Source organism: Procambarus clarkii, chromosome 94, assembly GCF_040958095.1.
Source record: "Procambarus clarkii isolate CNS0578487 chromosome 94, FALCON_Pclarkii_2.0, whole genome shotgun sequence".
Taxonomy (NCBI): Eukaryota; Metazoa; Arthropoda; class Malacostraca; order Decapoda; family Cambaridae; genus Procambarus; species Procambarus clarkii.
Window position 1 is genome coordinate 4,141,424 of NC_091243.1, and position 14,678 is coordinate 4,156,101.

Below are 14,678 nucleotides of genomic sequence, written 5' to 3' on the forward strand. Positions count from 1 at the left end.
AGGCATAAGAAACTAGGCCTCACTCTCATGTAGACCCACTAATAGGGAAGTGTACACATACAATCATGGCCACCCTAGGCAGCAGGCGGGAACCTCACCGTTTAACACACTGACTCTGACAGAGGCTTCCTTCATGCCTTGCGGCGCGCAGATGTAGATACCAGAATCGTGCGCCGTGACGTCTGGGATAACGAGGATGCTGGTGGTGACGAGGCCCTTGTCTGTTGTGATGGTGACTCCTCGCCGCGACCCGTCGAACGACACCATCTGCCGGGGAACAATGAAGAATGTTTAGGCTCTCTATACTTTACTACCACCAACGGAGGATGTTCGTTAATATGGTAACGCTCCTCACCAAGATAAAGATGGTCGCTATGTTGAGGCTGGTAGCCGTGGGAAAACTGAAATTCCCATCAATGCCAGTGATGCCTTGTCAAGAAGTAAATAATCACTCAGTCGAGTTGCGTAACCTTCCTATGTTTGCGCTATTGGCTATTATGTTGTGGGTATTTTACGACCCTATGTCAAGTCCTCAGACTGGTCCCAGGGACCTGCGGTCTCCAGGGTTACAGTCTCGGTCTGGTGCCAGGGACATAATCTTGCTTAGGACACAGACTCAGGCACCAGACCAAGGTTGTGTCACAAATTCGGTCATCTCCCCGAGCCATGCGGTCACCTATACAGTATTATCATTCAATCTTTTTCAAGAAAATGCAATAAATGAATTCAAAAGCCATGAATGTATGTGTGTGTTTGTGTGGGTGGTCATACGCACACAGTGCAAATGACCGCAGTTATATGCCTAAAAGCACGGTGCTACAGTCAATGACAAGGTGTGCACTTATTTAAGCAATCTCTAATATTTTAGGGATATTCAATAATGTAGATGTGACTAATTTAGTATGCGAGTGACTCTGGCAGTTAAATAGCAAGACGCATTTATCATTGCGCCTTGACATCATCTCATCATGATGCCAGTAGCCTTCAACAACTACTGTTGGAATCCCATCGCTGCCACCAGTGAGATTGTAACCATTTTCAACTTTTGAGGACATTCATGGGTTCTAATACATTTGCTGTTTAGTCCATTTTTTATTGAATTAAAAAAAAATTGCCTCCACATCCTGCCTCGAGTCCAGTTGGTTCAAACTGACTGAACTGGTCTGGAATAACACACACAGACATCGCGCTGATTGGCTAAATAGTTACATAATGAAAATCTCCTGAGGTTGAAGGCGGGCGAGTGTGTGTAGTGTGTGCTGTGTAAGGAAGGAAGAGGAAAGTGATTACAGACCTTATCCCGGTGATACCAGAAGACGTTCTCTGGCGGCTCTGGGCTGTCTGGCACCACGCAGGTGATGTTGAGAGGCGAACCGCGGTCCACGTACAGCTCGGGTCCTGGCGGGATCACTGCCCTCGGCTCTGGAATGAGAATCCGGAAGGAGAGCAATTGCCATAAAGGGTGGAAGAGTCTTTGACGCTGCTGATGCCACTACCATCCCTGGTGGCAGGAGTCGCTTGTCACCACCTAGACTTGGTGTTAAGGTCTTTCTCCATTCCTCAGCTCTCCACATCTATCTTGAGGTTATCTTGAGATGATTTCGGGGCTTTTTTTAGTGTCCCCGCGGCCCGGTCCTAGACCAGACCTCCACCCCCAGGAAGCAGCCCGTGACAGCTGACTAACTCCCAGGTACCTATTTACTGCTAGGTAACAGGGGCATTCAGGGTGAAAGAAACTTTGCCCATTTGTTTCTGCCTCGTGCGGGAATCGAACCCGCGCCACAGAATTACGAGTCCTGCGCGCTATCCACCAGGCTACGAGGCCCCTTGTGAGGCCACCATAGTGACACGCCTGACACAAAAGTCGAACCATAATACTAAGTGCAGCAGCATTTTGAGAATGTTTTTGGCTAGACTGTGCCCAGCCTCGTAACAGAGGCCAGCAGCAGCAGCAAGGACCCATGAAATACTTAGTGTGAAGCCCTGTGTAGGCAGGTTTATAATGGTGAGAGCGGCGCGCTCCTGTAGAGGCAAGTATTGCTCACATTCGCATAATATTATCGCACAGGCCAGACCACCTGTTGTTGGCCGGGGAACATGGGAGGACGGTGGTGCAGATCTGGAACATTAGTGTGGGCTGGCATAGTGTAGTCATAGCATAGTCTGGCCACTGAATAAACTCGATCGAAAGAGGGGCAGGAAAAGGGGTAGATAGGTTAAGAGACTTAGACTTAGGAGACTTAGACTTAGGAGACTTAGACTTAGGAGACTTAGACTTAGGAGACTTAGAAGACTTAGTGAGGGAAGGTTATTTGTCAGGAGAGAAAACTAAGCCAGTACGGCTATGTAACACTTGGAAGGGATAAGAGAACAATTATCTGGGATAGGAAGGACGGAAGGAAAGGTACCCCAATCAAGATAAAAATAATAGTGGCCGGTCTCTTTATTGGCTTCAGCCAACTGGAAGGGTTCCCATGTCATGGGATTTTAGAGAAAGGGGAGACGCAAGTTAGTCTCAAGTTGGATAAATACTCGCGTAGAGGAGAATCTAATCAGGTTAGCCTGGTTCTTCTCCACAGTTTGTGTGAGTAAAACCCATCGAAGCGAAGAAGAGACATCTTCTTCCTTTGCTGTGGCTATCGTGCGTTTCACCAATAACTACAGTTCAATGTATCAATATACTGTCATCTGTTGAGTGTTGATTCTGTATTTTTATCTCCCAAATACAATCTCATTAAATTAAATTACTATCTCATTAAATTAAATTATCTAGGACCCAGGTGTCATTGATAAATCATTTTCTCAATTTCCCAATTGAGAATCCAAAGTTTACCTGATAGATGAGAAATCTCGGTGATTATCTATCGATATTAATTTATGACAGTTTTTTGATGTTTGGAGAAGTTATTGAACTTCTGTTTTAAGCTGAGAGCTTCAGTGATATATTACAGAACCAACCTAAAATTTTAGTGTGTTGAAAATATACTTGTAGGTTAATGTGAGTTCATTCTGAGGTCAAACTTGTTTATTTTTAATTTGAGACGTGTTATTTTAATAAAAAAAATTTGTTGAAGTAGGGATAGGTTTTCCATTGACCTATTGTTTATACGTATATAATTTTCCCAAGTTTTCTCAGAGTACCATTAATTCTCTGTACTTAAAATAATAAATTATAGAGATTTATTATATATAATTATATTATATATATAACTATATAATCATCTGACTAGTTTTATTAATCTTATATTATTTGATCATGTGGTAATATATAAATATATTCTATAATGTGTGTAATATTATAATGATTGGTTTCAAGAGCGAAACCAAGTTTTCCTTAATTTTCCTTTTGTATTGAAAGATGTAATCCAGTTGGCAGTCGGATTTAGTTATACTTTTGGGGATTAAGTTTAGTGTTTCTTTGTGAAGATTTATTTAATCAAGTGATAGCAAGTCATTGAGATTAGAGAGATTAACCCCCGAAACATTCATCAACTCATTGATTAAATAAAGGCCAGTGATCAATCTGATTAGTTACTTGTGGTGTTCAGTGATTAGATTTTAGATTAGATTCCTTGAGTAGAGTTTAGATTTTAATCTTTAATAAGATTGATAATGATATGATTATCCAGTTAATTAACCAGATAGTTACTAGTTAATTGTCCTTGGATTTGCCATTACCCTTAACCTCGTATTACAGTTCTCAATAGCACACTAGTGAAACATGTGCCAGATCAGTGAGACCAATGTTAACCTGTGGTATACCTGGCACCTTGGTGCCAAACTTGGCACACGTGCGACACTAATGACGCTCCTAGCATACCAGTGATATCGATGATACACTAGTGATAAATATAGAACCCTAACTACATCTATGCCACACTAGTGAACCACAGACACCACGAGTGAACTGCAGAAAGTTGTAGCAACAGGCAAGGGTAAAAGTAAGGTGCTCCAGTGAATAAGGTATTATCTAAGCAACAGGAAACAGCGAGTAACGGTGAGGGAGGGGGGGAGACATCAGTGTGGCGAGATGTCAACCAGCGGAGTCCCACAGGGCTCAGTACTTGGACCCATCCTGTTTCTAATACATGTAAACGATCTTCCAGAGGGTATAAACTCATTCCTCTCAATGTTTGCTGATGATGCAAAAATTATGAGAGAAATCAAGACAGATGAAGATAGACAGACTACAGGACGACCTGGACAAACTGGAGGAATGGTCTAGAAAATGTCTACTAAAGTTCAACTCAGGAAAGAGTAAAGTAATGAAGTTAGGCGAAGGGAGCACAAGACTGAACACAAGGTACCATCTGGGAGGTGAAATGCTGCTAGAGTCAAATAGAGAGAAAGATCTGGGGTTTGATATCACACCAAACCGGTCCCAAGAGCCCCGCATCTAATGGATATCATCAGCGGCATATGATAGATTGGCCAGCATAAGAACTGTCTTTAGAAACTTGTGTAAGGAATCGTTCAGGATCTTATATACCACTTATGTCAGACCAATCCTGGAATATGCAGCTCCAGCCTGAAGTCTATACCTAGTTAAACACACGACAAAGTTAGAGAAGATTCAGCGGTATGCCACCAGACTCATACCGGGACTGAGAGGTATGAGCTATGAGGAAAGGCTAAGGGAACTGAACCTCACGTCTCTGAAAAACAGGAGAGTAAGGGAAGACATGATAACCACTAGCAAATTTCTCAGTGGAATTGATAGAGTGGACGAAGATAAATTCTTCAGCACGGGTAGAACACGAACACAGGTGGAAACTTAGTACCCATATGAGCCACAGAGACATTAGAAAGATTTTTTCAGTGTCAGAGTAGTTAGTAAATGGAATTCATTAAGCCGTGATGTGGTGGAGGCTGACTCCATACACAGTTTCAAATGTAAATTTGATAGAACCCAGTTGCCTCAGGAATCTGTACACCAGTTGATTGGCGGTTGAGAGAAGGGACCAAAGAGCCAAAGCTCAACCCCAGCAAGCACAACTAGGTGAGTACAGGCACCACGAGTGAGCAACTAGCACGAATGACATTGACGGTTCCTGCATCACGACTGTTTCTAGACTGTCATATGACACTCCGGACTGGCTCCGAACCCCACCACCAGACCACAGGTTGACTCCCAAGAGTAAATCCGAACAAATATACGAACTCTGCCTCCGTTACGATTCCATGTCAAGGAACGGCAGCCTATCATCCCTCAATTAGGCAGTTACAATTTTCTGTCGACTATAGGAAGCGTTTGTGTGGTCGCCCAAACTTAGGACCGGAAGAACCATCAAAGGAAGTTGATATTAGGACGTATACAGTGACATTTTACTATTCCTTAATTACTCCTTTTTATTTATCGTACTTGTTATTAGACAGAATTAGACATACATCGCGGTAACGATTGCAGTTGTCTAAGCCATGCTGAGAGGGCGCTCGCTTACATTTTTTTTTTTATGCGAGATTAGACAGCGATTATGCTTTTAAGTTTTGTAATTGTTTACCAAGTGATCGAACAAAACTACCCGGGGCCAAAATTACAGCTTCCTTGTGCCATGGGAGGCTAGAAAATGCCATTGTGCCATGGCATAAGGAAGACAGGTGGCAGCAACACTAACCAACCACATTAAGGGTGATGATACGAGCTCTGGACGGCCGCGTCGACACCTGACACTCGTACTTTCCGGAGTCTCGGAGCTGAGGGAACTTGATCCGCAGGGACCAGACGTCCGAGCCTGGCTTGTTCATGGCCTCGAACCTGCCGTCGTTGGTGAAGGTGAGACGACCCACCGTCAGGACGTGGATGTCCTCGTGTCGCACCCAAGACACCTGTATAAGAGAGAAAGACAGGGACGCACTTAGTATCCTGAGGGAGGGAGAGAAGACGTCTACTCCTGTCAAGGGGGGGGGGAAGGAGACCATTAGAGTGGGGAGTCACTCATCAAGAGAGATGATTGGTAGAAATAATTGACATTTCCTTTGGAAGGCATTGTTGATTACTGTAGGACACATGCAAAGTCTCTGTAAACAGGTGCCTGCAATCAGCCCTCATAGCTCTAATCATCATCGGCATGATGTAATCAGCTCATTGATAAGAAAATGAGAAGTAAACGAATCAATATTCACGCTCCTTTTCCAGATGCATCGATGATTTCCAATTGATTTCCAGACACCAAACTAGATCCCAGCGTGGAACCTCCAGAGTCTCTCACCACACAAGCAATTAATTAACCAACAACAGAAAATACAGTAACCAATTCATGACATTGAGAATGGCGGTGACTATGTAACATAAAGGTTGTCCTAGTTCAAGAAATTATGCTAGGCTCATAAACATATTAAGACGAGCAAAATTTAGATAATTTTTGATGACGTTTGAATTCCAGCTCTACGACGATGTTGTGCTGTTGCTTAACGAGGATTTCTGGTAATATATGTATGGCCGTTCTACGACGATGTTGATAATATATGTTCTTTAACCTTGTTACAGTATTGATAAAATATGTTCTCTAGTCCTACGACAATGAAACTCGGCCCAAGCCTATTTTGCTCCACTAAGTATTTACGAAGGCCACTTTGAAAAACAGGTGCAACACGCGATTAAATGCGTGAATGGCAAAGATGTAAATTTTCAAAGCACAATTGAATAATAATTCGTGGAGTAAGTAATTATCATAAGAAGCACCAAGCCGCGAAGGCTATGCACCAATAATTCATGGAGCTGGAGACAGAAGACCACATAAGTAGGGAGAAGAACCCCGCCAACCATTTGATCCTATAATCTAACACCAATTGATCCTATAATCAATTGATCCTACCAATTTGATCCTATAATCAATTGATCCTACCAATTTGATCCTATAATCTAACATCAATTGCGTCACTTACCGTTTTGGTGCCAATATTGAGGACGTGGCAGTGCAGGTAGGCCGTCTTGCCTCTGATGACCGTCACATTAGTGGAGGTGGTGTTGGCGAAGGAGGGCAGGACCTGGTTGTTGAACCGCGCCGGTGGAGAGAACACGGCCGAGGAGCTACCCGTGCCCACCTTCTGGGTCTGGAAGCTGGGGTAAACTGGCGGGGGTTGAATCAACGTGGTGTTGGAGGAGGTAGTGAAGGCGGAGTGGATGATGTTGGAGGAGTCAACAGGCGCCCCGGTGTAGACTTTCTCTGGGGCAGCTGAGAGCGACACAGCGGACTTGAACCCTGCCAGGTGGATGTGATACAAAAATTTAACAGAGTATATTCAGCATTTCAGTTATGAAAATCCACTTCACCTTTAGTTTAATATATTTATGTAAACCATATAATTTCATTCACCATCTTCCCTCTCCCAAACACACATACCCCTCCCAGAACTAAGAGGCATGAGTTACCAGGAATTGTGTGAACTTCACCTCATGTCGCTGGAAGATAGAAGAGCACAGGGAGACATGATCACCGCATACAAAATTCTCTGGGGAATTTTGTCCATCCGGGTAGACAAGGATGCAAAATTTAACACGGGTGGTACTCGCACAAGGGGACACAGGTGGAAGCTGAGTGACCAAAGGAATCACCGAGACAGAAGAAAGAACTTTTTCAGTGTCAGAGTAGTTACTAAATGGAATGCACTAGGAAGTGATGTAGTGGAGGATGACTCCATATACAATTTCAAATGTAGATATGATAGAGCCCAGTAGACTCAGGGATCTGTACACCACTATATTGACTGTTGAGAGGCGGGACCAAAGAGCCGAAGCTTAACTAGGCGAGTACTAGTGACGGAGAACACACACACACACACACACACACACACACACACACACACACACACACACACACACACAAATGGGCAGATTGCATATCTCTGGATGGTCAAAATACCATTGAAACTGTACCTCACAAAAGATTACTAAACAAACGTGAAAGGAAGGTGGGAGTAAGCGGACAAGCCCTAACAACATGGTAAGAAATAATCTAACAGGTTGGAGCCACAGAGTAACAATAAGTGGGGCTGGGGAAGTCGGACTGGCGAACAGTAACAAGTGGAGTACCTCAAGGTTCAGGGGGCCAGATTCACGAAAGTACTTACGCAAGCACTTACGAACCTGTACATCTTTTCTCAATCTCTGGCGGCTTTGTTTACAATTATCAAACAGTTAATGAGCTCCGAAGCACCAGGAGGCTGTTTATACCAATAACAACAATTGAATGGGAAATTTTCATGCTTGTAAACTGTTTAATAAATGTAACCAAAGCCGTCAAAGATTGAGGAAAGATGTACACGTTCGTAAGTGCTTGCGTAAGTACTTTCGTGAATCTGGCCCCAGAGCTGGGACCAATTCTCTTTCTAATATTGGTAAATAACATGTTTACAGTTGTTGTTTTACAGGTCGATGTTTACAGATGATGCGAAATGAATGAAGCTAGTGGTGGCAGTAGATGATTTTAGGATTCGCCAAGGGGACTTGAACAAGTTGCAGAGATTGAGAAATGGCTACCAGAGTTTAATACGAGCAAGTGTAAAGTGAAGGAAATGGGAACAGATAACAGGAGACTAAAGGGACAGTACACAGTGAAGGGAAACTACCAACCTATAACGACTCGACAAAGAGACAAGAGGGGGGGGACATGATAGACACGTATAACATATTTACGGGGATTGACTGAATGGAAATTGACGAAATGTTTATAATGAACAGCAATAGAGCCAAGGCGACATGGGTGGATACTTGAGACTCAGACTAGCCATAGTAACAAGTGGCTAATATTGTCTTGGGTTTTCTTATTAGCCATAAGGAAGTTTTCATTTAGCGTGAGAGTAGTTGGAAGATGGAATGAGCTAGAGGAACAGGTTGTTAAAGCCACACTCCCTTCATAATTTTAATAGCTGATATGATTAGAGAAATTTACCAGGAATCAATACTTTAGACAACCGAAGATTCGAAAGATAGGGATCGAAGATTATATCGAGCAGATATAATGCTCGATCCTACAAGCACAAATAAGTCAGTAGAAGCGGGTGAGGACGCCCTCGGTACTCGTCTAGTTCTTTAATCATACACAACCAACTCTTCAGCGCCTACGTCACACAAGCCTCCAGTCTCCTGGGAATTAATTCCGTCCTCGTAGCAACCTGTCCTCCTAATACAACGTCGCATGTTGATGTATACTCTACTTATGGCTAAAAATTGTTGACCCAGAAAATGGTAGTGGCTCGCGAAATTGACATAGTGTTCCGTTTTTCTGTTTTGAGTTCTCTGGTAAGTTAGGATAAGGGCATTTTTGTATGATAGTTTTTTGACGTTGGAAAACCTTAGGAGAACGGGCTGGTTGTAGACCAGGGCCACTCCACCCTCCGCTTGAGCGCCAGGCATGGCGACGGGGGAGTAATGATTGTCGTGTCGCCAGGCGCCTCTCTCCTCGCCATGTCCCGCCCTCAACAAAAAAAATACAAAAAGAGAAGGGTAAGAAAGAGGCTTACTCAGCCCAGCGGCCGCTCAGCAAGCAGAGAGTAGCAGCAGCAGCAGCTGGGGCGATAAGGAATGTCGGTCTTCACGCTCAATGCTCTGCGGTTTTTGGACGTTGTCGATCCATGCGTCAAAATTCTGGCGTTCTAGTGAAATTCAAAGATTCTAAATTGTTAATGAATATATTTCACTACTGAACATCAGCCTCGACGGGGTTTAAAGTTTCATTAATATGTAACTCTTGTCAAATCCTGAGAATGATGAGAACGTCTTCAAGACGTGAGAAAATTCTTGTATAGAGAATTACCCAAAAGCTGCCAAGCATCTTCATACATTATCAAACTCTTGGAAGTTGGCCGAGGGAAGACGATCTACATTTTCTTTATTTAAATTTCAATTTGTATTATTTATTGTTTCTTTTAATTTATGTAACAAATGTGAAAAATTGTATCCCGAATTTTTCTCATAAATGGAATGAGTTTGTTTTGTCTTTGAGAAAATTAGTAGGTACATTACGTTAAGGTGATTTCTCTGTGGCTTGGTATGTCTTTCTTTATACCCACCTAGTTGCTAGTAGGTGCTTTAAGGTGCTACACAAAGTATCCTAGTAGCCTACTAGTATCCTAGTAGCTTTAAGGTGCTACACAAAGTATCCTAGTAGCCTACTAGTATCCTAGTAGCTTTATGGTGCTACACAGAGTATCCTAGTAGCCTACTAGTATCCTAGTAGCTTTATGGTGCTACACAGAGTATCCTAGTAGCCTTCTAGTATCCTAGTAGCTTTATGGTGCTACACAGAGTATCCTAATAGCCTACTAGAATCCTAGTAGCTTTATGGTGCTACACAGAGTATCCTAATAGCCTACTAGTATCCTAGTAGCTTTATGGTGCTACACAAAGTTTCCTAATAGCCTACAAGTATCCTAGTAGCTTTATGGTGCTACACAAAGTTTCCTAATAGCCTACTAGTATCCTAGTAGCTTTATCGTGCTACACAAAGTATCCTACTAGTATCCTAGTAGCTTTGATGCTATACAAAGTCTTCTAGTAGCCTACTAGTATCCTAGTAGCTTTATGGTGCTACACAGAGTATCCTAATAGCCTACTAGTATCCTAGTAGCTTTATCGTGCTACACAAAGTATCCTAGTAGCCTACTAGTATCCTAATAGCTTTATGGTGCTACACAAACTCTGGAGAGTAAGAAAGTGCTTGAATAAAGAGCCGTTTTTTCTTATTAATCATAAACAGTTATTCAATGATTATTATTATGACGAAATATGTTGTGAAACGTAATCGTGAACCAACGTTTGGAAGGTGTGCTGTACAACCCATCCTCGTGAAATAATAGTACTGATAGTAACTATCTGGGTGGAAAGTCTTAATAAGTAGTGTGATGGTCCACCAGTGTACCACTTTTTATACTATTAATTTTAGAGTCTGGAAAAAATAAAGTAAAATCAAACTTAAATATTCTCAGGCCTAGTATAGTACATATAGGCACTGCATATGTGCTATATATAGTGCATTTATATATAGCACTATATATTAAAACACGCCTAATATAGCGTGTTTTAAACCTAGGATTTGTGTTAGTGCTTCACCTTCACCTCATTCCCGGATATACATCCGGCACCAACGAACTTGTAACCATTCGAACTCTGTCTTTGATAATGTTACCAAGAGTTAAAGAAACGCATCCCTAGGCGACAGACCATAATAAAGTGTGAAAATGAACTTTGGAAAGTTAATATTTTAAATTTCCCTCGACAGTGAAGAAAAATATAAGAAATACTAGGAAGATTCATGTTAGAATCATTAATCTTACCCTTTCGGTCATAGTCACTCTTATTTAAATATATATATATATATATATATATATATATATATATATATATATATATATATATATATATATATATATATATATATGGTCGAGTGGTTAAGGTGTCCTGTAAACCAGTTGCAAAGTGCTCCTGGCAGTATGGGTTCGAGTAACTTCTGGGGTGAGTTGTCAGTTATATATATGTATATATATATGTATATATACATTATATATATATATATATATAATATATATATATATATATATATATATATATACAGAATATCTCTTTATTTTATCTTCATATCTCTTCAAAGTATCTCAACTCTTTATTTTCTTCTTCGAGGCTGTGGGTCCCACAATAGCACCAGAGGTGGTACCCCTAAAATATATAATATAATATGTCGTACCTAGTAGCCAGAACGCACTTCTCAGCCTTCTATGCAAGGCCCGATTTGCCTAATAAGCCAAGTTTTACTGAATATATTTTCTCTAATTTTTTTCTTATGAAATGATAAAGCTACCCATTTCATTATGTATGAGGTCAATTTTTTTTTATTGGAGTTAAAATTAACGTAGATATATGACTGAACCTAACCAACCCTACCTAACCTAAATCTTTATAGGTTAGGTTAGGTAGCCGAAAAAGTTTAGTTAGGTAGCCGAAAAAACATTAATTCATGAAAACTTGGCTTATTAGGCAAATCGGGCCTTGCATAGTAGGCTGAGAAGTGCGTTCTGGCTACTAGGTACGACATTATATATATATATATATATATATATATATATATATATATATATATATATATATATATATATATATATAATAAATATATATATATATATAATAAATATATATATATAATAAATATATATATAATATAATAATAAATATATAATATATATCTATATATATATATATGTATATATATATATATATATATATATATATATATATATATATATATATATATATATTATACTGTGTGTGTGCAAGAGCCTGGCCCCCAGACATTGGGAGTGTTGACACATATTCTTCCAAGAGGTAAGAGAGTAGGCAAACAGAATTCTCTCTGGCTCTCTCCTCTTGTGGCCTCGCCTTTGTATCTCTTCTTTTGTATCACGAGCTGCGTCCTCGCCTCTCTGCTCCTTTATCTTTTGTCTCTCTCTCTCTCTCTCTCTCTCTCTCTCTCTCTCTCTCTCTCTCTCTCTCTCTCTCTCTCTCTCTCTCTCTCACTATCTTATCTCTTCACTAGATTTCACTAGAATGGGTTTTTTATACGTTTCTTCTTTCTCTTCGCAATCAATAACCCGCTTTTTTTCTCACAAAAATCGTCTTAGCTATGTTATTACCGCGGCGCTCTCGTCTGCGTGGTACGTGATGATGCTGGAGGGTGTAGTGCTAGCTACCTGTCGTAGCCCGAGGTCTGCCCCATCCTCGGGCGCTGGTGCTGTTGAGGGATCAAAGCTGGAACCTCATTCTTGGGATAAAACTTCTGCGTGTTAAATGAGCTGGACAGTGGTGGCCTGCCTCTGGGAGATGAAGAGAAGGTTCAGAATAAAAGAGCAAGATGAAAGAAAGAGAGAGAGAGAGAGAGAGAGAGAGAGAGAAAGATGGAGAGGGATGAAGGAATAGTTCCTTAACTAAGTTGTGGCAAAGGCAGTTGCATGCATTCCCCCCTCCCCCCCTTAAAAAATGGATTGCCAAGGCATTAAATGAGTGAATATTTTCATTCGAACAAATCCACAATTGCCGTGACGGGGACTCGAACCTGCGTTCGGGAGCATCCCAGACACTGCCTCAATCGACTGAGCTACGACAGGGTTAAAAAAGAGTTGAAATCGAAGTTCTACTGAACTTACTGGATCCCGCAGCCTCGCCAAGGGACAAACCATGGTTTTACACAACTCCCCCCTGCATAACCCTCCCCCCATATATATTATATATATATATATATATATATATATATATATATATATATATATATATATATATAATAAATATATATATATATATATAACAAGTGTTCAAGAAATATTCGGATGCCATCCAATTTGTCCCTAAACCCATCCTCATCAACAAATGACAAATGCTCGTTAATCAAGCCCCCAAACCCCATGTTTATGAATTAATGACTGTTTACAAACGACTCTAAAATGATGGCATTCGAACATTTCTCGAACAGTGCTTCACTGAAGACCATAAACATTGAATAAATACTAATAATTTATATACGAGAACAAACTTACTTTTAATGTACAATACGTAAAAACTATGTGTATTGTGAGACGGCCGCCGCTTTAACGAGCCTGGACTTAAAAAAAGGTTGTTCTCCTCTTCAACAAACGCCAAATGTACATTACTCCAGTCATTAAACCCTCCTGTTTATGAATGAAAAAAAAAACTGACATACAACTCAACTCTGTATTTTTCTCAAGCAGTGTTTCTTTAATATCCATTGCTCAAATTGCCAACCCGTCCTCACACCAAGTCCATTCCATCCAGTGGTCGACCCCAAACACGCATTAATCAATTTTAACATGCTGTTCCTCCAAAATAGGAACTTTCTCATATATAAATTAATATTGTTAAATATTAGCATACTGTGCATATTTAGGTATTGGTTAGGTTAGATGTTTAGGTTCTGTTGGCGATTATTTGAATTTGTAGTTCGTGGGTGAAGCATTCACAGTGTTGTGGTTCGAACAAAAGTCGTCAGCGAAGCACTTGTTACGGACGTGTTCGGACGTGTATCAGTGTTGAGTCGTGTGTAAACGATTCACATTCATAAATAGGGGGTTTGGCGGGTGCATGGAATCACTTTTGGCCTTTGTTAATGAGGACGGTCTGCGAATTGCACCTCTAAATGCTTCATTCAAGTACTTCTAATACCAATAATGGCAAACAGAACCTAATCACCCAGCTAATGTCAGGCCTAAATATACAGCACATTCTAGTATGCAATAATATTACCTTATATATGCAGACAAAAAAATAAATCACAGTATGTTTACATTATTGAATGTGTCTTTGAATTCAGGCGTTGCCACTGATGAACCTGCCTTGAGGACAGGTGTCACCAGTTGGGAGTAAGCGGTTTAGTCATTCATAAACAGCAGGTTTGGCGGCTGCGTGGATTAATACGCATTTATTCTTTGTTGATGAGGACTGCATGGTTCAAGCAACGGATTACGCTTGAGCGTAATCAGTTGCTTCATGCGTAAAGTGGTTTTCGTTCATAAACTGAGGAACAGGTGGGATCTGGGTTAATGAGTATTTACCTAATGTGGACGAGAACTCTCTCTATATGTTATATACAATGTTTGACAAATGTTCCACCCGGAAACTGATTCCAGGTAGAAATATCAGAGACCGAAGCCTCTGTAATTCACGGCAGATCCGAAGC

At 40.9% G+C, this 14,678-nt stretch overlaps 1 protein-coding gene across 1 annotated transcript in view; it reads right to left on the bottom strand.

The window, feature by feature from the left end:
* Positions 1-14,678, bottom strand: part of LOC138360018 (neural cell adhesion molecule 2-like) — an 84,939-nt gene continuing 70,261 nt past the window's right edge. Inside the window, exons 3-6 of the mRNA XM_069319918.1 lie at positions 6,886-7,202; positions 5,616-5,826; positions 1,295-1,422; positions 1-267 (exon numbers count right to left, since the gene is read on the bottom strand). Of these exons, the coding sequence (XP_069176019.1) occupies positions 64-267; positions 1,295-1,422; positions 5,616-5,826; positions 6,886-7,202 (860 nt within the window). The 3' untranslated portion in view covers positions 1-63. The remainder of the gene's footprint in view (positions 268-1,294; positions 1,423-5,615; positions 5,827-6,885; positions 7,203-14,678) is intronic.